The 27,169-nt window shown below is 44.4% G+C and overlaps 1 protein-coding gene across 1 annotated transcript in view; it reads left to right on the top strand.

Annotated features, from left to right (window-relative positions):
• The window catches only part of LOC138647786 (cytochrome P450 2D14-like), a 270,386-nt gene that overhangs the window by 118,622 nt on the left and 124,595 nt on the right, over positions 1-27,169 (top strand). Inside the window, exon 2 of the mRNA XM_069737044.1 lies at positions 23,410-23,581. Coding sequence (XP_069593145.1) covers positions 23,410-23,581 — 172 coding nt within the window. The remainder of the gene's footprint in view (positions 1-23,409; positions 23,582-27,169) is intronic.

A 27,169-nucleotide genomic window follows, 5' to 3' on the forward strand; every position in this document is an offset into this window, starting at 1 on the left:
CAACCGTAGTAAACAGGCGGCACAGCTTTGTTCAGTGGAGGAGAACAGCAAGGAGTGGCAGACACCGATAGTAGGCCCCAAACCAACTAGTACGCCAAATGCAGTTGTTCCATTTAACCACAATTTAATGAGAGCCTGAAGATAGAAGCTCAGGAAAGGCAACCTGGGGAACACCTTGGAGTGTAACACACCATCTCTCTCCACCCCATACCCAATTTGTAGGCCTAATGCAGTGTAGTTTCCAAGAACTACTAAACGAGAGCCGAAGATCGAAGCTCAGGAAAGGCAACCTGGTGAACACCTTGGAGTGTAACACAACCTCTCTCTACACCCCATACCCAATTTGTAGGCCTAATGCAGCGTAGTTTCCAACAACTACTAAACGAGAGCCGGAAGATCGAAGCTCAGGAAAGGCAACCTGGGGAACACCTTGGAGTGTAACACAACCTCTCTCTACACCACGGAAGGGCTGATTCTTAGGAAGGAAGGCTGTTTGAAATAAGCATTGCGCGTCCGAGGGTGATTATATTCTTATTAGGTATATACTCACCCTCGGACGCGCCCTGCTTCTTAATTTGTAATGAATGTTTATTTGCAATGTGGTTTTGACTTACTTGATTATTTTTGTAATTAATGATTTTATTAATTTCATTGTTTTACATCTTCTTGGCAATAATATAAAGAAGACGCGACAGGACAACAGTCGGTGGATGCCATATCTGTGTTTTCAATTTAAAAAACCTTTCAGTTAACTACTTGCAGGAGAAAGTAATTGTAGCTGGTGGACATTTTTAGTACAGTTCCAGATTTTTGTTGTGTGTTTGTTTTTAATGTTAAAATGTCTGCATTTGATATCTCACCAGTATCTTCTTTTTTATAATCAAAATATTTATTTTTTTATTTTATGATGTTGGTTCAAGGGGTACACGGGCAGCAGTAGACAGGTCAGTGGAGGCCTAGTGGAAGGAGGGAACGCAGACAGGCTTCGAAGGCCTAACATAATAAAATGGGCTGGCTGTAGGCAATTTATAATTGGTTCCATGGGAACACGGGCAGCAGTAGACAGGTCACTGGAGGCATAGTGGAATGAGGGACCGCAGACAGGCTTCGAAGCCCTAACATCATAAATTGGGCTGCCTGTAGGCACTTTTAAATTGGTTCCAGGGGTACACGGGCAGCAGTGGTCTGGTCAGTGTAGTAGTAGTTGAAAGGAGTGACCGCAGACAGGCTTCGAAGGCCTAACATAACAAAATTGGGCTGGCTGTAGGCACTTTTAAATTGGTTCCAGGGGTACACGGGCAGCAGTGGTCTGGTCAGTGGAAGTCTAGTGGAAGGAGTGACGGCAGACAGGCTTCGAAGGCCTAACATAACAAAATTGGGCTGGCTGTAGGCACTTTTAAATTGGTTCCAGGGGTACACGGGCAGCAGTGGTCTGGTCAGTGGAAGTCTAGTGGAAGGAGTGACGGCAGACAGGCTTCGAAGGCCTAACATAACAAAATTGGGCTGGCTGTAGGCACTTTTAAATTGGTTCCAGGGGTACACAGGCAGCAGTGGTCTGGTCAGTGGAAGTCTAGTGGAAGGAGTGACGGCAGACAGGCTTCGAAGGCCTAACATAACAAAATTGGGCTGGCTGTAGGCACTTTTAAATTGGTTCCAGGGGTACACGGGCAGCAGTGGTCTGGTCAGTGGAAGTCTAGTGGAAGGAGTGACGGCAGACAGGCTTCGAAGGCCAAACATAACAAAATTGGGCTGGCTGTAGGCACTTTTAAATTGGTTCCAGGGGTACACGGGCAGCAGTGGTCTGGTCAGTGGAAGTCTAGTGGAAGGAGTGACGGCAGACAGGCTTCGAAGGCCTAACATAACAAAATTGGGCTGGCTGTAGGCACTTTTAAATTGGTTCCAGGGGTACACAGGCAGCAGTGGTCTTGTCAGTGGAAGTCTAGTGGAAGGAGTGACGGCAGACAGGCTTCGAAGGCCTAACATAACAAAATTGGGCTGGCTGTAGGCACTTTTAAATTGGTTCCAGGGGTACACGGGCAGCAGTGGTCTGGTCAGTGTAGTAGTAGTTGAAAGAACGGACCGCAGACAGGCTTCGAAGGCCTAACATAACAAAAATGTCAAAACAATGGTATTGTCAGTGCCAGACATTGAAGGATGGCAGCGCATAGACTAAACATTGGTGAAGCTGTGAGAGATAATTTTGCTAGTGGTAGAGCACTGTTTGAGCTGGGGGGGGGGGAACTGTCTTGTGGCCGGCGGTACAGGCACAGGGCCCCTCATATTACAATGGTGTGTCTGACGTTGGGTGCGCACCACCACCGCCAGAGACACTTTATTGTACTATGAGGGACCCAGTGGCAGTGCCGTCGACCAAAAGCGGGCACACCCACCTCTTCAAACAAACAGCACTCTCACGGGTGCTGGCGCAAAGTGGCGATACCACGGCCACGTGTGGGGAGTTTGGCCATTTTGTTAGGAGTAAACATGTCGTATGCTGGACAATCAGGTGCAGAAAATTACGAGATTGGAAAAGTCATTCAGAAGAGTCCACAGTCAAGACCTTTTCATAGGAAAGTTAGGTGTCAGCCGGGCAAGGTGGGGCAAAAGATTTCGAAATCCAGTTGTGGTTCATTTTAATGAAGGTTAGATCATCTACATTTTGGGTAGCCAGACGAGTCCTTTTTTCAGTTAGTATTGAACCTGCAGCACTGAATACTCTTTCTGATAGGACACTAGCTGCCGGGCAAGCAAGCTCCTGCAATGCATATTCTGCCAATTCTGGCCAGGTGTCTAATTTGGATGCCCAGTAATCAAATGGGAATGAAGGTTGAGGGAGAACGTCGATAAGGGATGAAAAATAGTTTGTAACCATACTGGACAAATGTTGTCTCCTGTCACTTTCAATTGATGCTGCAGTACCTGTCCTGTCTGCGGTCATAGCAAAATCACTCCACAACCTGGTCAGAAAACCCCTCTGGCCAACGCCACTTCTGATTTCTGCCCCTCTAACACCTCTGGTCTGCTGGCCCCTGGAGCTCGTGTGAGAACGATCACGGGCGCTGTGTGCAGGGAATGCCAGAAGCAAACGGTCAACAAGAGTTGATTGTTTTGTTGCTAATATTAGTTCCAAGTTCTCATGTGGCATAATATTTTGCCATTTGCCTTTATAGCGAGGATCAAGGAGGCAGGCCAACCAGTAATCGTCATCGTTCATCATTTTTGTAATGCGTGTGTCCCTTTTGAGGATACGCAAGGCATAATCCGCCATGTGCCCCAAAGTTCCTGTTGTCAAATCTGCGGTTGTGCTTGGTTGAGGGGCAGTTGCAGGCAAATCTACGTCAATTGTGTCCCTCAAAAAACCAGAACCCGGCCTTGCCACGCCACCAATTTCCAGTGACCCCGGGAAAGCTTCCTCATTAAAAATATACTCATCCCCATCATCCTCCTCATCCGCTACCTCGTCCTGTACACTGCCCTGACCAGACAATGGCTGACTGTCATCAAGGCTTTCCTCTTCCTCTGGTGCAGACGCCTGATCCTTTATGTGCGTCAAACTTTGCATCAGCAGACACATTAGGGGGATGCTCATGCTTATTATGGCGTTGTCTGCACTAACCAGCCGTGTGCATTCCTCAAAACACTGAAGGACTTGACACATGTCTTTAATCTTCGACCACTGCACACCTGACAACTCCATGTCTGCCATCCTACTGCCTGCCCGTGTATGTGTATCCTCCCACAAAAACATAACAGCCCGCCTCTGTTCGCACAGTCTCTGAAGCATGTGCAGTGTTGAGTTCCACCTTGTAACAACGTCTATGATTAGGCGATGCTGGGGAAGGTTCAAAGAACGCTGATAGGTCTGCATACGGCTGGAGTGTACAGGCGAACGGCGGATATGTGCGCAAAGTCCACGCACTTTGAGGAGCAGGTCGGATAACCCCGGATAACTTTTCAGGAAGCACTGCACCACCAGGTTTAAGGTGTGAGCCAGACAAGGAATGTGTTTCAGTTGGGAAAGGGAGATGGCAGCCATGAAATTCCTTCCGTTATCACTCACTACCTTGCCTGCCTCAAGATCTACAGTGCCCAGCCACGACTGCGTTTCTTGCTGCAAGAACTCGGACAGAACTTCCGCGGTGTGTCTGTTGTCGCCCAAACACTTCATAGCCAATACAGCCTGCTGACGTTTCCCAGTAGCTGCCCCATAATGGGAGACCTGGTGTGCAACAGTGGCAGCTGCGGATGGAGTGGTTGTGCGACTGCGGTCTGTGGACGAGCTCTCGCTTCTGCAGGAGGACGAGGAGGAGGGGGTGCGAACGGCTACAGCCAACTGTTTCCTAGACCGTGGGCTAGGCAGAACTGTCCCAAACTTGCTGTCCCCTGTGGACCCTGAATCCACCACATTTACCCAGTGTGCCGTGATGGACACGTAACGTCCCTGGCCATGCCTACTGGTCCATGCATCTGTTGTCAGGTGCACCTTTGTGCTCACAGATTGCCTGAGTGCATGGACGATGCGCTCTTTAACATGCTGGTGGAGGGCTGGGATGGCTTTTCTGGAAAAAAGTGTCGACTGGGTAGCTCGTAGCGTGGTACAGCGTAGTCCATCAGGTCTTTGAAAGCTTCGCTTTCAACTAACCGGTAGGGCATCATCTCTAACGAGATTAGTCTAGCTATGTGGGCGTTCAAACCCTGTGTACGCGGATGGGAGGCTAAGTACTTCCTTTTTCTGACCATAGTCTCATGTAGGGTGAGCTGGACTGGAGAGCTGGAGATCGGGGAACTAGCGGGGGTGCCGGTGGACATGGCAGACTGAGAGACGGTGGGAGATGGTATTGTTGGCGCCGGTGCCCTAGATGCAGTGTTTCCTACTACGAAACTGGAGATTCCCTGACCCTGACTGCTTTGGCCTGTCAAAGAAACCTGCACAGATACTGCAGGTGGTGCAGAAAATGGTGGCCCTACACTGCCGGAAGGGATGTTGCGTTGATGACTAGCTTCATTGGCCGAGGGTGCTACAACCTTAAGGGACGTTTGGTAGTTAGTCCAAGCTTGCAAATGCATGGTGGTTAAATGTCTATGCATGCAACTTGTATTGAGACTTTTCAGATTCTGCCCTCTGCTTAAGGTAGTTGAACATTTTTGACAGATTACTTTGTGCTGATCAATTGGATGTTGTTTAAAAAAATGCCAGACTGCACTCTTTCTAGCATCGGATACCTTTTCAGGCATTGCAGACTGAGCTTTAACCGGATGGCCACGCTGTCCTCCAACAGGTTTTGACTTTGCCACGCGTTTTGGCCAAGATACGGGCCCGGCAGATGGAACCTGTTGCGATGTTGATGCCTGCTGCGGCCCCTCCTCCTCCGCTTCAGAACTGCTGCCGCCTGCACCCTGTTCCCCCAATGGCTGCCAATCGGGGTCAAGAACTGGGTCATCTATTACCTCTTCTTGTAGCTCGTGTGCAACTTCGTCTGTGTCACCGTGTCGGTCGGTGGTATAGCGTTCGTGATGGGGCAACATAGTCTCATCAGGGTCTGATTCTTGATCAGCACCCTGCGAGGGCAATGTTGTGGTCTGAGTCAAAGGACCAGCATAGTAGTCTGGCTGTGGCTGTGCGTCAGTGCACTCCATGTCAGATTCAACTTGTAATGGGCATGGACTGTTAACTGCTTCACTTTCTAAGCCAGGGACGGTATGTGTAAAGAGCTCCATGGGGTAACCCGTTGTGTCGCCTGCTGCATTCTTCTCTGTTGTTGTTTTTGCTGAAGAGGACAAGGAAGTGACTTGTCCCTGACCGTGAACATCCACTAACGACGCGCTGCTTTTACTTTTACCAGTTTCACGAGAGGAGGCAAAAGAGCTAGAGGCTGAGTCAGCAAGATAAGCCAAAACTTGCTCTTGATGCTCCGGCTTTAAAAGCGGTTTTCCTACTCCCAGAAAAGGGAGGGTTCGAGGCCTTGTGTAGCCAGACGACGAAACTGGCTCCACAGCTCCAGACTTAGGTGCAATATTCTTTTTCTCACGACCACCTGATGCTCCACCACTACCACTACCCTCATTACCAGCTGACAATGAACGCCCCCAGCCACGACCTCTTCCACCAGACTTCCTCATTGTTTTAAAACCGTTACCAAACGAACGGTATTTGTTGCTGTCACACAACTTACACGGTGAGCTATAACTTCACTATGATTTAGCTACCCCTTTACAGGTGGGTGAGACCACAACGAAAATCAGCCACAATGTTACACACTCTGCTGTTGTTGGCAACAAATGAGATACCACACACGCAGGACTGTCACTGAAGCGCAAATGTAAATATTTATCTCCCACTGTTTTTTTTTTTGTTTTTTTTAAAGGGAGACTTCAGAAAAAAAAAAAAAAAAAAAATTTTTACAGAAGAATTTATAAAACAAATAAAATGAAATGATTGCTTCAGGGAGAATTTAGGAAAAAAAAAAAAAGGCTTTGTAGGGCCCACTGAGTGAGAGATGACGCACACAGGAGTCAGGAGTGCCACACAAGCCCAGAGGCCAATATTAATCTCCCACTGATTGATTGTGTGATTTTTTCTGGTAGATTTTGGAACCCAAATCAAGCAAAATAATTAATAGGCTTTGTATGGCCCACAATTGGGGAGAGAGAGAGAGATGGCACACCCAGGAGTCAAGACTGGCACACAAGCAGAAGGGGCAATATGAATCTCCCACAGATTTTTTTTTTTTTTTTTCAGGGAGACTTTAGAGAAAAAAAACAAAACAAAAAAAATGATTTTTTTCCAGGAATAATTTAGAAACCAAAGAAAATAAAATGATTTTTTAACCCCTTCCCGACCCATGACGCCACGTAGGCGTCATGAAAGTCGGTGCCATTCCGACCCATGACGCCTATGCGGCGTCATGGAAAGATCGCGTCCCTGCAGGCCGGGTGAAAGGGTTAACTCCCATTTCACCCGATCTGCAGGGACAGGGGGAGTGGTAGTTTAGCCCAGGGGGGGTGGCTTCACCCCCTCGTGGCTACGATCGCTCTGATTGGCTGTTGAAAGTGAAACTGCCAATCAGAGCGATTTGTAATATTTCACCCATTATAACGGGTGAAATATTACAATCCAGCCATGGCCGATGCTGAAATATCATCGGCCATGGCTGGAAATACTAGTGTGCCCCCACCCCACCCCTCCGATCGCCCCCCCACCCCCCCGATCTGGCCGGTACACTGCTCCGGCTCCCCTCCGCCCTGTGCTCCGCTCCCCCCCGTGCTCGTGTCCGCTCGCCCCGTGCTCCAATCACCCCCCCGTGCTCCAATCACCCCCCCTGCACTCCGATCCACCCCCCCCCGTGCTCCGTTCCACCCCCCCGTGCTCCGTTCCAGCCCCCCCGTGCTCCGTTCCACGCCCCCCGCGCTCCGTTCCACCCCTCCCGCGCTCCGATTCCCCCCCCCGTGCTCCGATCCCCCCCCCCGTGGTCCCCCCCCACCCTATCATACTTACCGATCCAGCCGGGGTCCCGTCCGTCTTCTCCCGGGCGCCGCCATCTTCCAAAATGGCGGGCGCATGCGCAGTGCGCCCGCCGAATCTGCCGGCCGGCAGATTCGTTCCAAAGTGCATTTTGATCACTGAGATATAATCTATCTCAGTGATCAAAATAAAAAAAATAATAAATGACCCCCCCCCCTTTGTCACCCCCATAGGTAGGGACAATAAAAAAATAAAGAAATTTTTTTTTTCCCACTAATGTTAGAATAGGGTTAGGGTTAGGGGTAGGGTTAGGGGTAGGGTTAGGGGTAGGGTTAGGGGTAGGGTTAGGGTTAGGGGTAGGGGTAGGGTTAGGGTTAGGGGTAGGGTTAGGGTTAGGGGTAGGGCTAGGGTTAGGGCTAGGGTTAGGGTTAGGGTTAGGAATGTGCACACGTATTCTGGTCCTCTGCGGATTTTTCCGCTGCGGATTTGATAAATCCGCAGTGCTAAACCGCTGCGGATTTATGGCGGATTTACCGCGTTTTTTTCTGCGCATTTCACTGCGGTTTTACAATTGCGATTTTCTATTGGAGCAGTTGTAAAACCGCTGCGGAATCCGCACAAAGAAGTGACATGCTGCGGAATGTAAACCGCTGCGTTTCCGTGCAGTTTTTCCGCAGCATGTGTACAGCGATTTTTGTTTCCCGTAGGTTTACATTGAACTGTACACTCATGGGAAACTGCTGCGGATCCGCAGCGTTTTCCGCAGCGTGTGCACATACCTTTAGAATTAGGCTATGTGCACACGGTGCGGATTTGGCTGCGGATTCGCAGCAGTGTTCCATCAGGTTTACAGTACCATGTAAACATATGAAAAACCAAATCCGCTGTGCCCATGGTGCGGAAAATACCGCGCGGGAACGCTGCGTTGTATTTTCCGCAGCATGTCAATTCTTTGTGCGGATTCCGCAGCGTTTTACACCTGTTCCTCAATAGGAATCCGCAGGTGAAATCCGCACAAAAAACACTGGAAATCCGCGGAAAATCCGCAGGTAAAACGCAGTGCCTTTTACCCGCAGATTTTTCAAAAATGGTGCGGAAATATCTCACACGAATCCGCAACGTGGGCACATAGCCTTAGGGTTAGGGTTGGAATTAGGGTTGTGGTTAGGGTTAGGGGTGTGTTGGGGTTAGTGTTGTGGTTAGGGGTGTGTTGGGGTTAGGGTTGTGATTAGGGTTATGGCTACAGTTGGGATTAGGGTTAGGGGTGTGTTGGGGTTAGTGTTGGAGTTAGAATTGAGGGGTTACCACTGTTTAGGCACATCAGGGGTCTCCAAACGCAACATGGCGCCACCATTGATTCCAGCCAATCTCGTATTCAAAAAGTCAAATGGTGCTCCCTCACTTCCGAGCCCTGACGTGTGCCCAAACAGTGGTTTACCCCCACATATGGGGTACCAGCATACTCAGGACAAACTGCGCAACAATTACTGGGGTCCAATTTCTCCTGTTACCCTTGTGAAAATAAAAAAATGCTTGCTAAAACATAATTTTTGAGGAAAGAAAAATGATTTTTTATTTTCACGGCTCTGCGTTGTAAACGTCTGTGAAGCACTTGGAGGTTCAAAGTGCTCACCACATATCTAGATAAGTTCCTTGGGGGGTCTAGTTTCTAAAATGGGGTCACTTGTGGGGGGTTTCTACTGTTTAGGCACACCAGGGGCTCTGCAAACGCAACGTGACACCCGCAGACCATTCCATCAAAGTCTGCATTTCAAAAGTGACTACTTCCCTTCTGAGCCCCGACGTGTGCCCAAACAGTGGTTTACCCCCACATATGGGGTATCAGCGTACTCAGGAGAAACTGGACAACAACTTTTGGGGTCCAATTTCTCCTGTAACCCTTGGGAAAATAAAAAATTCTGGGCTAAATAATTATTTTTGAGGAAAGAAAACGTATTTATTATTTTCACGGCTCTGCATTATAAACTTCTATGAAGCACTTGGGGGTTCAAAGTGCTCATCACACATCTAGATAAGTTCCTTTCAGGGTCTAGTTTCCAAAATGGGGTCACTTGTGGGGGGTTTCTACTGTTTAGGCACATCAGGGGCTCTGCAAACGCAACGTGACGCCCGCAGAGCATTCCATCAAAGTCTGCATTTCAAAACGTCACTACTTCAATTCCAAGCCCCGGCATGTGCCCAAACAGTAGTTTACCCCCACATATGGGGTATCACCGTACTCAGGAGAAACTGGACAACAAATATTGGGGTCAAATTTCTCCTGTTACCCTTGGGAAAATTAAAAAATTCTGGGCTAAATAATTATTTTTGAGGAAAGAAAACGTATTTATTATTTTCACGGCTCTGCATTATAAACTTCTATGAAGCACTTGGGGGTTCAAAGTGCTCACCACACATCTAGATAAGTTCCTTTGGGGGTCTAGTTTCCAAAATGGGGTCACTTGTGGGGGGTTTCTACTGTTAAGCCACATCAGGGGCTCTGCAAACGCAACGTGACGCCCACAGAGCATTCCATCAAAGTCTGCATTTCAAAACGTCACTACTTCACTTCCGAGCCCCGGCATGTGCCCAAACAGTGATTTACCCCCACATATGGGGTATCAGCGTACTCAGGAGAAACTGGAAAACAACTTTTGGGGTCAAATTTCTCCTGTTACCCTTGGGAAAATAAAAAATTGCAGGCTAAAAGATCATTTTTGAGAAAATAATTTTTTTTTTTATTTTCATGGCTCTGCGTTATAAACTTCTGTGAAGCACTTGGGGGTTCAAAGTCCTCACCACACATCTAGATTAGTTCCTTTGGGGGTCTAGTTTCTAAAATGGTGTCATTTCTGGGGGATCTCCAATGTTTAGGCACACAGGGGCTCTCCAAACGTGACATGGTGTCCGCTAATGATTGGAGCTAATTTTCCATTTAAAAAGCCAAATGGCGTGCCATCCCTTCCGAGCCCTGCCGTGCGCCCAAACAGTGGTTTACCCCCACATATGGGGTATCAGCGTACTCAGGACAAACTGGACAACAATATTTGGGGTCCAATTTCTCCTATTATCCTTGGCAAAATAGGAAATTCCAGGCTAAAAAATCATTTTTGAGGAAAGAAAAATTATTTTTTATTTTCATGGCTCTGCGTTATAAACTTCTGTGAAGCACCTGGGGGTTTAAAGTGCTCAATATGCATCTAGATAAGTTCCTTGGGGGGTCTAGTTTCCAAAATGGGGTCACTTGTGCGGGAGCTCCAATGTTTAGGCACACAGGGGCTCTCCAAACGCGACATGGTGTCCGCTAACAATTGGAGCTAATTTTCCATTCAAAAAGTCAAATGGCGCGCCTTCTCTTCCGAGCCCTGCCGAGTGCCCAAACAGTGGTTTACCCCCACATATGAGGTATCGGCGTACTCGGGAGAAATTGCCCAACAAATTTTATGATCCATTTTATCCTACTGCCCATGTGAAAATGAAAAAATTGAGGCGAAAAGAATTCTTTTGTGAAAAAAAATTACTTTTTCATTTTTACAGATCAATTTGTGAAGCACCTGAGGGTTTAAAGTGCTCACTAGGCATCTAAATTAGTTCCTTGGGGGGTCTAGTTTCCAAAATGGGGTCACTTGTGGGGGAGCGCCAATGTTTAGGCACACAGGAGCTATCCAAACGCGACATGGTGTCCGCTAACGATGGAAATAATTTTTCATTCAAAAAGTCAAATGGCGCTCCTTTCCTTCCGAGCCTTACCATGTGCCCAAACAGTGGTTTACCCCCACATGTGAGGTATTGGTGTACTCAGGAGAAATTGCCCAACACATTTTAGGATCCATTTTATCCTGTTGCCCATGTGAAAATGAAAAAATTGAGGCTAAAAGAATTTTTTTGTGAAAAAAAAGTACTTTTTCATTTTTACGGATCAATTTGTGAAGCAGCTGGGGGTTTAAAGTGCTCACTATGCATCTAGATAAGTTCCTTGGGGCGTCTAGTTTCCAAAATGGGGTCACTTGTGGGGGAGCTCCAATTTTTAGGCAAACGGGGGCTCTCCAAACGTGACATGGTGTCCGCTAAAGAGTGGAGCCAATTTTTGATTCAAAAAGTCAAATGGCGCTCCTTCCCTTCCAAGCCCTGCCGTGCGCCCAAACAGTGGTTTACCCCCACATATGAGGTATCAGCGTACTCAGGACAAATTGGACAACAACTTTCGTGGTTCAGTTTCTCCTTTTACCATTGGGAAAATAAAAAAATTGTTGCTAAAAGATAATTTTTGTGACTAAAAAGTTAAATGTTCATTTTTTCCTTCCATGTTGCTTCTGCTGCTGTGAAGCACCTGAAGGGTTAATAAACTTCTTGAATGTGGTTTTGAGTACCTTGAGGGGTGCAGTTTTTAGAATGGTGTCACTTTTGGGTATTTTCAGCCATATAGACCCCTCAAACTGACTTCAAATGTGAGGTGGTCCCTAAAAAAAATGGTTTTGTAAATTTCGTTGTAAAAATGACAAATCGCTGGTCGAATTTTAACCCTTATAACTTCCTAACAAAAAAAAATTTTGTTTCCAAAATTGTGCTGATGTAAAGTAAACATGTGGGAAATGTTATTTATTAACTATTTTGTGTCATATATCTCTCTGGTTTAACAGAATAAAAATTCAAAATGTGAAAATTGCGAAATTTTCAAAATTTTCGCCAAATTTCCGTGTTTATCACAAATAAATGCAGAATTTATTGACCTAAATTTACCACTAACATGAAGCCCAATATGTCACGAAAAAACAATCTCAGAACCGCTAGGATCCGTTGAAGCGTTCCTGAGTTATTACCTCATAAAGGGACACTGGTCAGAATTGCAAAAAACGGCAAGGTCTTTAAGGTCAAAATAGGCTGGGTCTTGAAGGGGTTAAGGGAGAATTTAGAAAACAAATAAAACAAAAAATAGGCTTTATAGGGCCCACTGAGTGACAGATGACGCACACAGGAGTCAGGAGTGGCACACAAGCCCAGAGGCCAATATTAATCTCCCACTGATTGATTGTGTGATTTTTTTCTGGTAGATTTTGGAACCCAAATCAAGCTAAATAATTAATAGGCTTTCTATGGCCCACAATTGGGGAGAGAGAGAGAGATGGCACACCCAGGAGTCAAGACTGGCACACAAGCAGAAGGGGCAATATGAATCTCCCACAGTTTTTTTTTTTTTTTTTTTTTCAGGGAGACTTTAGAGAAAAAAAACAAAACAAAAAAAAAGATTTTTTCCAGGAATAATTTAGAAACCAAAGAAAATAAAATGATTTTTTCAGGGAGAATTTAGAAAACAAATAAAACAAAAAATAGGCTTTCTAGGGCCCACTGAGTGACAGATGACGCACACAGGAGTCAGGAGTGGCACACAAGCCCAGAGGCCAATATTAATCTCCCACTGATTGATTTTGTGATTTTTTTCTGGTAGATTTTGGAACCCAAATCAAGCAAAATAATTAATAGGCTTTCTATGGCCCACAATTGGGGAGAGAGAGAGAGATGGCACACCCAGGAGTCAAGACTGGCACACAAGCAGAAGGGGCAATATGAATCTCCCACAGATTTTTTTTTTTTTTTTCAGGGAGACTTTAGAGAAAAAAAACAAAACAAAAAAAATGATTTTTTCCAGGAATAATTTAGAAACCAAAGAAAATAAAATGATTTTTTCAGGGAGAATTTAGAAAACAAATAAAACAAAAAAATAGGCTTTCTAGGGCCCACTGAGTGACAGATGACGCACACAGGAGTCAGGAGTGCCACACAAGCCCAGAGGCCAATATTAATCTCACACTGATTGATTGTGTGATTTTTTCTGGTAGATTTTGGAACCCAAATCAAACAAAAAAATTAATAGGCTTTCTATGGCCCACTATCTGAGAGAGAGAGATGGCACGCTTAGGACTGGCACACAAGCCCAAAGGCCAATATTAATCTCCCACTGATTGATTGATTGATTTTTTCAGGTAGAATTATGAACCCAAATCAACCCAAAAAATAAATAGGCTTTCTATGGCCCACTATTTGTGAGAGAGATGGCACGCTCAGGACTGGCACACAAGCCCAGAGGCCAATATTAATCTCCCACTTTTTTTTTTTTTTCCCAGGGAAAATTTATAAACCCAACAAAATAATTAAAAAATAGGCTTTCTATGGCCCACTATCTGAGAGAGAGAGAGAGAGAGAGAGAGATGGCACGCTTAGGACTGGCACACAAGCCCAAAGGCCAATATTAATCTCCCACTGATTGATTTATTGATTTTTTCAGGTAGAATTTAGAACCCAAATCAAGCAAAAAAATTAATAGGTTTTCTATGGCCCACTGAGTGAGAGATGGCACACACAGGAGTCAGGAGTGGCACACAAGCCCTGAGGCCAATATTTTTCTCCCACTGATTGATGTTGTGATTTTTTCTGGTAGATTTTGGAACCCAAATTAAGATAAAAAAAAAAATAGGCTTTCTATGGCCCACTGAGTGAGAGATGGCACACACAGGAGTAATGAGTGGCACACAAGCCCTGAGGCCAATATTTTTCTCCCACTGATTGATGTTGTGATTTTTTCTGGTAGATTTTGGAACCCAAATCAAGCAAAAAAATAAATAGGCTTTCTATGGCCCACTGAGTGAGAGATGACACAGACAGGGATGGCACTCTAGCAGAAATGCCAATTTTAATCTCCCACAAAAAAAAAAAAAAGGAACTGTCGTTCAATTACTATCTCCCTGCAGTAATCTCAGCCAGGTATGGCAGGCAGCAATAAGGAGTGGACTGATGCACAAATTAAATAAAAAGTGTGGACAAACAAACAAGATAGCTGTGCAGAAAGGAAGGAACAAGAGGATTTGTGCTTTGAAAAAAGCAGTTGGTTTGCACAACGGTGTACACACAGCAATGCAGCTATCAGGGAGCCTTCTAAGGCAGCCCAATGAGCTACAGCGCTGAGGAAAAAAAAAAAAAAAAAAGGAGCTTCCACTGTCCCTGCACACCGAAGGTGGTGTTGGGCAGTGGAAATCGCTACAGCACAAGCGGTTTTGTGGTTAATGGACCCTGCCTAACGCTATCCCTGCTTCTGACGAAGCGGCAGCAACCTCTCCCTAAGCACAGATCAGCAGCAGTAAGATGGCGGTCGGCGGGAACGCCCCTTTATAGCCCCTGTGACGCCGCGGACAGCAAGCCAATCACTGCAATGCCCTTCTCTAAGATGGTGGGGACCAGGACCTATGTCATCACGCTGCCCACACTCTGCGTTTACCTTCATTGGCTGAGAAATGGCGCTTTTCGCGTCATTGAAACGCAACTTTGGCGCGAAAGTCGCGTACCGCATGGCCGACCACGCACAGGGGTCAGATCGGGTTTCATGAAACCCGACTTTGCCAAAAGTCGGCGACTTTTGAAAATGTTCGACCCGTTTCGCTCAACCCTAGCAAGAATTACACACCATTTTTGCATGTGTCAGGCAAATTGCTTTATGACATTTGAGACATTCACAATTTGAAAGCCTTCTGGTTCTGCTTTCCGTTTGGCAGGTGGTGCATCTCCTTCTTTTGTGAGGTGGTGCAGATGGTGACTTTTCACCATCATCTTCTGGGCGGAACCTTTTGAGCTGAACTTGAAGGCGAGAGGGGATACCGATTGTTTTCACGCTTCTCCTGCGTAGCTCTCCAAGTACTAGTTCATGGGCCAATTTTTTCAGATACAATCGTCTACGGAGTGGTTCAAGCTTGTTTTCAAGATAAATTACTTGTGAATTTATACCACCCAAATTCAACATAGCAAAAAATATGACCATTGGCCAGCGTTTGATGTTTCTGCTGACGTTGAAAGTGGAGCACATCTGATCTGCTGTATCCACACCCCCTTTGGTGGCATTGTAAAATGTAATTATCTCCGTTTTTTTTTCTGCCCCAGTCGCAGGTTCGATGGCAGCATAATCATGAAGTGTTGATGTAAGAAGTACGATTTTTTTGGCATGTGGTACATAGGAAACTAAAGCCTTTCCATTATGGAATGCAAATATACTGCTGTACTGTTGTCTCTCTTTCACACTTACAAACTGTGGCGGCAATTCCCTTTTGTTTTTTCTTACAGTTCCCACATGTGACAGCTCCTGAATTTTCAGATAATCAATCAGATCACAACTTGTAAACCAATTGTCAGCTGTAATATTGCAACCCGATCCAAATAAGGGTTCAGCCAGTCTTTTTACAACATCAATGGATTTGTTGCTCACACAGTAAGGACCTTCTGGTTGTTTTCCTGCATAAACTTCCAGGTTGTAAGTGTAGATCTTACTGGCATCAACAAGGGCATACATTTTTATTCCATATTTGTTTGGCTTTGATGGAATATATTGACGAAAGGCACATCTACCACGAAAACCAGGGAGCATTTCGTCAATAGTGAGATTCTCTCCAGGGTAATAACTTTGTTTACAGTTTACAACAAATCTTTGAAATATATCACGAATTGGAGCAAGTCGGTCATGTGTTTTGCGTTCGGTTCGGGTAGTTCTGTCGTCAAACCGAAGGCAACGAATTAGAATCTTGAATCTGTTTATGGACATAACAAGGCTAAATTTTTCAACTCCATCCCCATCTTTACCCCAAAGTTCCTCCAAACTTTGTCTATTTGCCCTATAAGCTCCTGCAATGTACAGTAATCCAAAAAAAGCACGCAGTTCTATTTCATCTGTGGGCTTGATGGTTCTGTTGCAGATGTACTTGTCCTTTATAATGTCTATATATTGGTTGGTATATGTGACAATAGAGTCCAGAATGTCATCTGTAAATATACTGTTCCAGCATTCAACTGCAGTTTTTGCATTACATGCAGTTCCTATTACTGCAGGAAGGTGAGTAATAATGTTTAAAGGTTCCCTACGTTTTTTCTGGAATGGCTTCTTGTTCCATTTAGTATTTTTATCTTTTCCAATATAATATGATCCAACTTCTTCATCCTCACCACTGTCACCATCTTGCTCTGTTTCAGAATCCAGGACACATTCTTCTACCTCATCATGAGAATCAATCTCACTTTCCTCTCCTAAATCCTCATTCAGTGTGAGGTCTCTATCATCTAACAACATGTTTGTTACTTCCTCAACATCAAGTTGTTTGGATAAATTGTACATTTTCCTCTCCATTTCAGCAGATAATCTGAAGCAAGAGAAGGAATATGTTAGGGAACTACTGTATATGCCTGAGCAGCACACTTTCTTTTATAAAATCTCCCTTATTTCTATGAAATATCCTCACATTTTGTGCTATACATTCATAAAACAAGCTAAATAAACTATTGTGATGAATAAAAACATGAAATACCAACCTTACTGAATGTGACGTATTCACATACAATGAGCCTGAGAGATCTGGGCAGCTATATCCTCTCCCCTGAAGCTCTGAAATCCAACTGTGATATCAGGTTTCACAGACCTTCAAGAGACAGGAGACTACCTGGAGGGAGGGGGTTTCCTCACAATCTGGTGAGGAAGGAGAAATGAAAGTAAAAGAGAAGCGCCTGTCAGTTCAGTTGTATGTGACGGAGGGTTAACAAGTCGCTCAGTTCCCTGAGCTTTTGATAACCCTTATTTGCTATCTTGGGGAAATCATCAATTCTTTTATACAAAGCATTTTCTATAGCTTCTATTGACCCATAACATTCTTCGAGTCTCTCCCACACCATGCGAAGTCCTGTGTGTGGGTACTTTATGTTAATGTTCCTGATTCTTTTGGCGTGTTCAGCTGACTCGTTCCCAAGCCACTTAACCAGTAGATCTAACTCTTCACTACTGGAAAGATGCAAGTCTCTGATGGCATTCTGGAAGGAGGCTCGCCATGCTCTGTAGCTTTCAGCTTGATCAGTGAACTTTACAAGTCCCTTGGTGACCTGCTCCCGGCGGGTAAAGAACCTTGCAAAGTTCATAGTGGCTGAGTCAGTGCCAACATGAGCTGGTGTGCTGTTGTCATGCGGTGTGTGTGGTGCATCCTCATACCTGGTAGGAGCTTCTGGCTTAGGAAAGTCTGTATAAAACCGTTCTGAAGCGAAGGGTGTCCCTGTCAGTCTGGGAGGAGGCCGTACCTTCTGTTCTGTAAGACGGTAGTGGTGGTCGACGTCGTTTCGCAGTATACCTTCCTGCTTCCAGTACGGTGTTTGGAGGAAGGATCTCTGGTAATCTGTATAGGCTGGTTGGTGGAACGGATCAGAGTTGTCTTCTATTCCGGGATGTTGGTGGACATATTCTGAGACGCGTTGAGCAGGGTCCTGACGATCAAGGTCTGGTCCACGTACGTCGCTGTCACGCTCAGATTCGGGAAACTCCACGGCTTCTAAGAACTCAGCTTTGGCTATTGCGGCTGCTGCTTCTTTTTCGGCGGAAAGCCTTTCTAAGGTCGCTCGCAGGCGGGCTCTTTCTGCTTCTTGCTCGGCTTGTCTTAACTTTAACTGCATCTCTTGTGCAGCGAAGGAGGATCTTACCTTCGCCGCCTCAGCTTCTGCTCGGGCGAGGGTGACAGACCTTTTCGAGGAAGACTTGCTAGAGCGGCTTGTTTGAGACCTCGTCCTGACTGAGGATGCTCGACTTGCAGACATCGTGTGTCCGTTTGCAGGCTGTAGGACGTCTCAGAGCGGGTAGGAATGACTTCAGCGTAGACTGAGACGTGTAGCGCTTGGCGGGCAATATGGCGGCCGCTGCGGTATCTGCAGGCTGTGCGGTGAGGTACAAGCGGCTGTGTAAGTGGTCTTGTTATTGCTGGCATCTAACCTGGTTTTGCTAGCCTCCGCTGGTATTTAGCTTCTGTTTTACTGCTTGCTGGTATCTAGCCTGCATTTTACTGGCCTCCGCTGGTATCTAGAATCCGTTTTACTGGCCAAGCTGGCGTCAAGAATCCGTATTACTGGCCAAGCTGGCATCAAGAATCCGTTTTACTGTTCTGTCTTCATACACGTTGATACGGTGTGTGATCCGACATATGGCATAAACCACTTCTGTCTCCCAAATAAGCAGACTGTTCTCTGTAGTCTAACTTGTTTATTGGTAAACATGAGCGCGGTAAAACTATAAGAATACAAATGATTTGAGTAAGTATTGGGCAAATAATAACATGACTGCAACTAACAGGGAAAGCATACAGGATGATGCAACTTCTATAATAACTACATACAGCAGGTAACTGAAATCACATTTCCTGTGTACTGGCTGCTATACAGTTAATCACACTCTGTACAACATTACATAGCAAGAACAGGGATAATGGTCTTACCGGATAATCTTAACCGGAATGGCAAGTAAGCGAGGTAGTTCAACACAGCAGATTAACACGTGTGTCCAGGGAAATACACAGAGAGAAAATGGAGTTTCCCCTTCCCATGATACCTTGGTGAATCCCAGAATGCAACACTCTAATAGTTACTGAAAACACAGGTAATAAATTTAACCACCACTAGGTGGTGCTATAACACAGCAAAACCAAAACTATGGTATTAAACCTTTTTAAAGCTAGATACGAAACCTGACCTTCGCTAGAATGGGCAGAACAACAGGGATTAGATAAACACAGGAGGTGCTTTCATACATCAAAAGATAGTTCACCGTTTTGATTCCATCTTTCATTGTATATATGCTCACTGAACAATATCATGTTTGTATGCACCTCAAGGGGGTAAATGGCCCCCCTTTTTTGTGGCAAAATTGCATATATCCCCACAAAACAGTATGCCCCATTCAAATATACCAGACAAAGATAACTCCAGCATGTATAATCTCGACGCATTTCCTCATTGTTTGGTTCTGCAGAACACACTGGTATAAAGAATAGATCAAAAGATCAGTGTGGGAATGATGCTCATAGGCCTCATGTCGGGAGTCAGTGTCCATCATGCTAGTTTCTCCCCACATCCCCTCCACTTTAGAAGTCATGACGTACTAGTTCCGGGTCATGGTATCCATTTCCTATGTTGATGGAGTGCAGGAGGTGTCCCATTGTGCGGAGGTGCAAGGTGGACTGTGCTCACATCTGCTTCCTGCCTTACTGGAACACAGATGCAGTTCACCTGGCGCATGCAACGGGGCTCAGTCTCACAGTGTTATTGCTGAGTATAGGTATGTCCATAACATATAAATCTAGATCATTGAATCCCATCCATTAACCCACAAAAGGTCCCTTATAAGGGCCATGTTTATGTCATCATGAAACTCACATATTCATTCATCCATATGTCAATATGCTTGCTGTTAGGATTGGCGGAACGCACCAAATATTAATTGGAGGCGATATAAAATGCGTTCGCTGTTCGGGGTCCACCCTGCAGAAAAGACACCTGCTGCTCAGTAATGAGGGACTATATGGCAGTATTAAGAGAAGACACACACTGGTTAGCTTCACCCGGTATGAAGGAAGCGAACCCTATTGCATCACAGGGCCGTGATACCGCAAAGAGAGCGCAAGCAAGGAGTCACAGAACTCTGCCCCAAGACTCAGGGTAAGAGTCCCTCTAGACCTCTTGCGCTCGACACTGCTACAGTGGTGTCAGTGAAGAAACTAAACTAAATAGATTTAGCGCATTAGGTGCGCGCAGCACTGCTCTGGCGGACACCACTAACAGCCCTAACTAGGGACTGGAAAGCGCACTGGATGCGCACTGTGCCGCACTGGCTAATGCTGCTAATGGATGCTGTAAGATTGTGCCTTGTGCTGGATGGCACTAACTGGCGCTAGGCAGCTCCAGCATTCATGAGCATTCAAGAACTCTAGGGATGGGAATGATTCGGAGCTTTCACCAGAACAGGCATACATCCACACACACAATAACTGGTTTACACTAGCGCATGGCCGAGCGGCCATGCATGCCTTTTATAGTAGTAGCGCTCCTGGACCTTCCAGATGGTCCAATAGGAGTCGCAACACGACCTGAGCATGTGACCCCTGACCTCCAATGGGAGGTCGTTTCATGAGAATGCCCAGTATGGAGAAAGCAGGACTTAGTCCCAAAAATGCCTGCTCACTGCAGATCAGTGCTGGCTACAAAGGCAGAGCCTGGAAAGGCAGCAGTAACTAAGTGCACAGTATCTGCTTGAGCAAGACACTGGGACTGACGTCTCCGCTGAGCAGGCTCCACTGCGGCTTGAGGAGAATGGGAGACCGTAGTGGACATGGTTTGAGATTCCCCCTATGCACCAGCAGGAACTTGACACCTAACACTTGCATTATTGGGGATGGGATAACTTTACTTACTCTCCATCACAGCGGGTGGAATAATGAAAAATGTATAGTTATTCATTTAATAAAGGTCAAAACACCTATTTACGTCAGTGGGCCAGATATGGTGGATTTCACTCAAGGTTCAGTAAAAGGGGGAATGGGTGTCCTAAAAAGAAAGAAATGCCAAATAGAGGATAGTGGGGGACATGACACAAGATCACAAAAAGCGACCATAATGCAGCTGCTCATTAAAACCACCTGGAGACACAATTTTCATACGATAAATCCATCTTGCCTCTATTAGTAAAAGTAAATTATCCCAACTCCCCCCCTTTGTCGTGTAACCACTAACCACCTCTATGGCAATAAAGTGAAAACAGTCCAGATTTCCACCATACACCTCTTCTGCATGTCTTAAGATAGGCATATCTTGTGCATTGACAATGTTCCCCCACCTTCCTTTTATTATATCAACGCTTCAATATTTACCTTGCACTTATTTGCATATTATTTTATTTACATATTGACATGAAGTATACTATTTTATTTTGTAAAACCTCGCTAGCATTGCAAAGGGATTCTTTTTTCAATAATTACTACTTATTTATTTCCTTTCTTCCCTGAACTAGTCCGGCTTCATTTATAACAAAAAGGATTCGTTATATGTTTTTTACATATTTTTTTTTTTTTTGCATTTGTATTATTTGCATTAGCACTGTGCACTTTAATCCTATTACAATTTTTTACTGTTGGCTCTTATAGATTGAATGCTTATTTGTAGCTTGGTCTAAATTATTATCTGCATGTGCAGGTTACCTTGGCCCCTGTTATTTGGTCTCTAGCAGACTTTTAACATTTTATGTATGTCTAATAAAGCTTAATATTTTTTGGGATTATATTCGTTTTGTGGTGGTTCAATTACTTCTTCACATTTTGTGGTATCAATGACTACCTATAGTCTGGAAGCCAGTGACATCACCAAATGCTGGGTTTCCTCAATTGTGATGCTTTGCCAGGCCTTTACTGCAGCTGACTTCAGTTGCGGGTTACGTGTGAGTCTTTCTACCTTAACCCTGCTGTTCTATTCGTTTCCACTATACACTTGTACTGCTCCGGTCATTTTTGACCGGACCTATTAAAATGCTGTTTTAGCTACTTAATAAAAATGTCTTTGAATACCTGTTGCATTATTATACTGTATGTGAACATGGTTGGTCATTATAAAAAAAAATACGTAAAAAACTAAATTTTTTTATTTATTTTGTGTTTATAAAGGTTACAAGGGATTATTGAAAAAAATAGTAAAAATAATAAAAAAAAATCAGTTTTTTCAGAAAATCTTTCACATAATTCTATTGTTTACATTCAAGCAGGGTAAATAACATACAGAGAAAAAAAATTGCACAGAACTGTACTGAAAGCCAATGCGTATGGTTTGTCCTGAATGCATGTGTAAATCTGCACCTAAAGCAACTGTTTACTTCATAAACAATAGTAGATGCAATAAGTAGTCTCAAAAGAAATTATAACTCATTTGTTTTACTCAAAAAATGGCTGAAATTAGCATAAAATGCTATTCGGTCATTTTTGACCGGGAACAGTACAAGTGTAAAAAAAAATGTGCCGCAAAAACTAAACCCCCAAAAAAGTACCCTTAGAAATAACCTCTCAAATTAGGAAAATAGAATTAACCACAAGTTTCAGAACCGCATAAAGAAGTTTTTAAAAATATCAAAGTTCGAAAATGGTCATTTTTGACCGAACATAACAGCAGGGTTAAATTTTACCTTTAGCATGGGAAATGCATGCTCGATGGAGTTGAAAGCTGATTATTTGCTCAGCCATTCCAGGATATTCAACTTCTTTGAATTAAAAAGAACTCCTGGGTTGCTTTCACAGTATATTTTGGGTCATTGTCCATCTGTACTGATAAACATCACCCAATAAACCTTGCTGTATTTGTTTGTTATTATTTTTTTTCTGCCTAATGATGGTATGTTTCTCTTCCATTAAGAGCACTTTTGACTGCATGTTGTGGGTTCACTGCAACAGCTTCTAAATGCAAATGCCACATTTGGAATCAACCCAGACCTTTTATTTGTCTAATTGATGATGGATTAATAAGGGATTAGCCCATGCAGCCCATTAAAGAGCTTTTGAGATAATTGTCCAATTCATTTTGGTGCCTTTAAAATGAAGCAGCTAAAGAGCTTTAATTTCTAAACCCTTACTCCAATTAAGATGTGAATGCGCTCAATTTAAAGTCTTCACTTTATGTCCATATTGATTATATAACTGTATCTTGAATATGTTTTGGTAAATGGCTTAAATGGCAAAACTTGTGTCACTGTCCAAATATTTCAGGACCTAACTGTATTTTTTTAAATCTCTCTATGGTCAAGTTATTATTACTATTTATTATTATAGTGCCATTTATTCCATGGCGCTTTACATGTAAGGAGAGGTATACATAATAAAGAACAGGTACAATAAACTTAATCAATACAAGTCACGACTGGTACAGGAGGAGAGAGAACCCTGCCCGTGAGGGCTCACAATCTACAAGGGATGGGTGAGGATACAATAGGTGAGGGCAGAGCTGGTCTTGTAGCAGTTTGGTGGATCGGTGGTTACTGTAGGTTGAGATTTCCGTATTCTTCATTGATTTACCGTAGTTTAGTGAAAACATGACTTGTGTTCTTTATATATACATATTTTATTCATTTTTCACAGCTAGGAAAACAGTTTGGTAATGTATATAGTCTGCAGTTCTTCTGGACAAAAACGGTGGTACTCAATGGCTTTGAAGTGAATAAGGAAGCGCTGATCAACAGGTCTGAAGAGATAGCAGATCGTCCACGATTTCCTACTTATGAAAAACTGGGATATGTTGGAGACACTAAAGGTACAATGTTTAGAAAGATTATTTACGTGTTGCAAGCAAAGCCTTAAATAAATATCTGGTTAAGTAGTTATGTGCTATTTGGATTACTACTGTTAACGAGGGCCATCACTGATGATGCTGTGGGGACTTATGAATGCCATTTACACTCCAGACATGTGTAGCACTATGCAAAGGTTTTAGGCAAGTGTGGAAAAACTGCTGTTAAGTAAGAATATTTAGAAGAACAATGCAAATAGTTTAATAGTACTCACGATCCTGGCACCTGGCTTTATAACGGTCACCGGACACACACTGCCCATCTCTCTCTCTGTGGTTCCCGCTGTTGATGGGGGGCGACAGCGGTCACTTGTCTGTGTGGATCTGATGCTTCCCGAACGGAGCACTCCTCTCTCTGGCTGCTGCAGGACCCGGATTGGCTCTACTCTATGGGCATGGCTCTGCTCTGCATGGCTCTGCTCTGCAGGTGACAGCAGCTCCTTCTGCACGGCCCATTGCCACACTGATACTCTCTGATAAGGGAAGCAAAGTGCACCACTCACCTTTCTGCGCTCTGCTCCCTACACTGCCCTCCTCACTGCTCTAAACCGGTGCATGACTGACTTGCTTTGTGTGCTTTTTCTTTTTATGTCTCCATTGCTGCGTGCCCTTTTCTGGCTCCACCCACCCTCCTGGGTTCAAGGGTTGGTTCGGCTCCCTCAAACTTCCCTTCCGGCAACCGGGGATGGTCCGACTCTCTTAAGCCTTCCCACGGAAACAGAGGATGTAGCCCCTTCAGTTCCAGACCCAGCACGCAGGTACCCGCTGCCTTGATGACCCCCTTACACTGGCGCCACTCTCCCCAGACCGAGGGAGGAGCAGAAGAGCCTCATTGTCCGCAGGAGCATGGTGCTATGAGGTGAAAGATTCTTCAGAGGACGAATCACCGGCCAGGGCTAAGAAAAATTGGCAGCGGCAGTGCTTGCCTCGGCAGGAGGTTGCAAGCGCTGATGACGACCTTAGCATTCCAGGAACTCATCAGTGTCATGGAACAGAAAGGAGGGGTGAGATACTTAATGTCCCATTGTCTGTCCTTTCTGTTTATTATCAGCCAGATTATTTAAATCATGCCCTAAAGCAATGTTCCCCAACTCTGGTCCTCAAGAGTCACCAACAGGTCATGTTTTCAGGATTTCCTTAGTATTGCACAGGTGATGGAATTATTGCCTGTGCATGTGATGCAATTATAACCTGTGCAATACTAAGGAAATACTGAAAACATGACCTGTTAGTGGCTCTTGAGGACCGGAGTTGGGGAACACTGCCCTAACGAAAATAGTTGTAGACACTTTAGAAGAATAGGATTTTAAAAGTAGCTTAGGGCTTCTTTTAAGTAGGTCTGACAAACCCAGTAAAAAGAAAGATTCTAGGGTGTCATATGTTTGTTTAAAGGAAGCTTTAGTTTGTGAGTTATCACCATTGGGTTTTCATTTAAAACAATCTATAAAAGGGAACCTGTTACCTGAATTTGGCGGGACCGGTTTTCGGTCATATGGGCGGAGTTTTTAGGTGTTTGATTCACCCTTTCCTTACCTGCTAGCTGCATGTTGGCTGCAATATTGGATTGAAGTTCATTCTATGTCCTCCGTAGTACACGCCTGCGCAAGGCATCTCTGACCTTTCCTGATGCCTGCGCACTACAGTACTTTGCTCTGCCCTCTACAGGGCAGACAAAGTACGCCTGCACCAGAGCTGCAGCACGAAGACAAGAAGAGGACATCATCCTATGAAGATGGAAGGCCCATGATGGGACCGCGACGCCCATCGGATCAGACCGCCCCCCTGGGTGAGTATAATCTAACCTCTTTTTCTCATCTTTCAGGATACATCGGGAACTTATTTACAGCATTACAGAATGCTGTAGATAAGCCCCTGATGCCGGTGGGCTTGGCTTAGCTAGGGGTGACAGGTTCCCTTTAATATTTGGGTCCAAGCCTTTTCTATATTTACAGCAGTGCTTGGCGAAAAGAGACCTAATTTTTGTTCAGGACTAATTCAACATTTGGATATTGTACTAAAGGCATACCACAATTTTGGCGATATGGCATGGTGCAATTATGATGAATTATTCAGGCAGAAGTTATCAGTCCACCCTTCCTTAAAATGGTGTGTGACGGATGTTGAGATATGGATTAATTTGATGTTACTATAAAGGAATAATTTTACAAGACAAGCTATACCTGCCGTATTAAACAAGAGAGGTTTTTGCTTTGCATTTAATGAGGCAAAGTGTAAATGGCAGAGCGATTGTAGATTTCGCTGTGAGTGCTCATTTTGCAGGGACAAGCACCTCATGTCAAAATACTTCTCAAAGGGAGTCAGGAACCAAGGATTTTCTTTTCAAAAGCATTGATGCCAGTAAGCTGGAAAGGCTTCTCCTGTGGCTGGAGCTGTTCCCAAGTCGAGACAAAGCTGAGCACATTTTTGAAGGTTTTAAATATGGTTTTTATGTTCCTAAGTTTTTAGGTTCAGGCTGTTGTTGCGTAGAAACTCATCATCTGTCAAATCATTTGAAGCAGTAGTAAAAGACAAAATTGATAAAAAAAAATTGAGATGGGTAGAATGCTAGGCCCATTTACATCACCTCGATTTCATAATTTTAGATTATCTCCGCTAGGCCTAGTACCCAAAAGAGAAGCAGGATCATTAACCCCTTAGTGACAGAGCCAATTTTTAAAATTTTGACCACTGTCACTTTATGTGATTATAACTCTGGAATGCGTTAATGGATCCCGCTGATTCTGAGAATGTTTTTCATGATATTGTGTACTTCATGTTACTGGTAAAATTTCTTGAGTTTATTTATGAAAAAATGAAATATGGCAAAAATGTTGAAAATGTTGCAATTTTCAAAATGTGAATTTTTATGCCCTTAAATCAGAGAGATATTTCACATAAAATATTTATCTACAAAACCATTTTTTTAATGACCACCTCACATTTGAAGTGAGTTTGGGGGGTTAATATAACAGAAAATTCCCAAAAGTGACACCATTCTAAAAACTTCACCCCACAAGGTGCGCAAAACCACATTCAAGAAGTATATTAACCCTTCAGGTGCTTCAGGAGAGCTAAAGCAATGTGGATAGAAAAATAATATTTTTTCTTTTTTCACAAAAAGTTTACTTTGGAACCAATTTTTTTTTTTATTTTCACAACGGTTTTAGGAGAAAATGGACAACAAATTTTTTTGTGCAATTTCTCCTAAGTATGCCGATACCCCATATGTGGGGAAAAGCCACCTTTTATGTGCATGGCAGAGCTTAGAAGGGAGGGAGCACCATTTCACTTTTTGAACGCAAAATTGGCTGGAATTAGTGATGGGTGAGCACGCTCGTCACTATTCGGTGCTCACCTGAGCATCACAGTACTCACGATGCTCGGAGCCTGCAGAGTATTTCCTGGGTTGCTCGGCAGGCGTTCGGGTCCGCGCCCTGCATGTTTGTCGCTCTTTAGTGCGTCAATGAACATGCAGGGATTGTCTGTCACACACTGTAATGCCACAGCCATGTTGGTTGTAGCATTACAGTGATTGACTGACCGCACAGCGTC

Source organism: Ranitomeya imitator, chromosome 8 (assembly GCF_032444005.1).
Source record: "Ranitomeya imitator isolate aRanImi1 chromosome 8, aRanImi1.pri, whole genome shotgun sequence".
NCBI classification, from domain to species: Eukaryota; Metazoa; Chordata; class Amphibia; order Anura; family Dendrobatidae; genus Ranitomeya; species Ranitomeya imitator.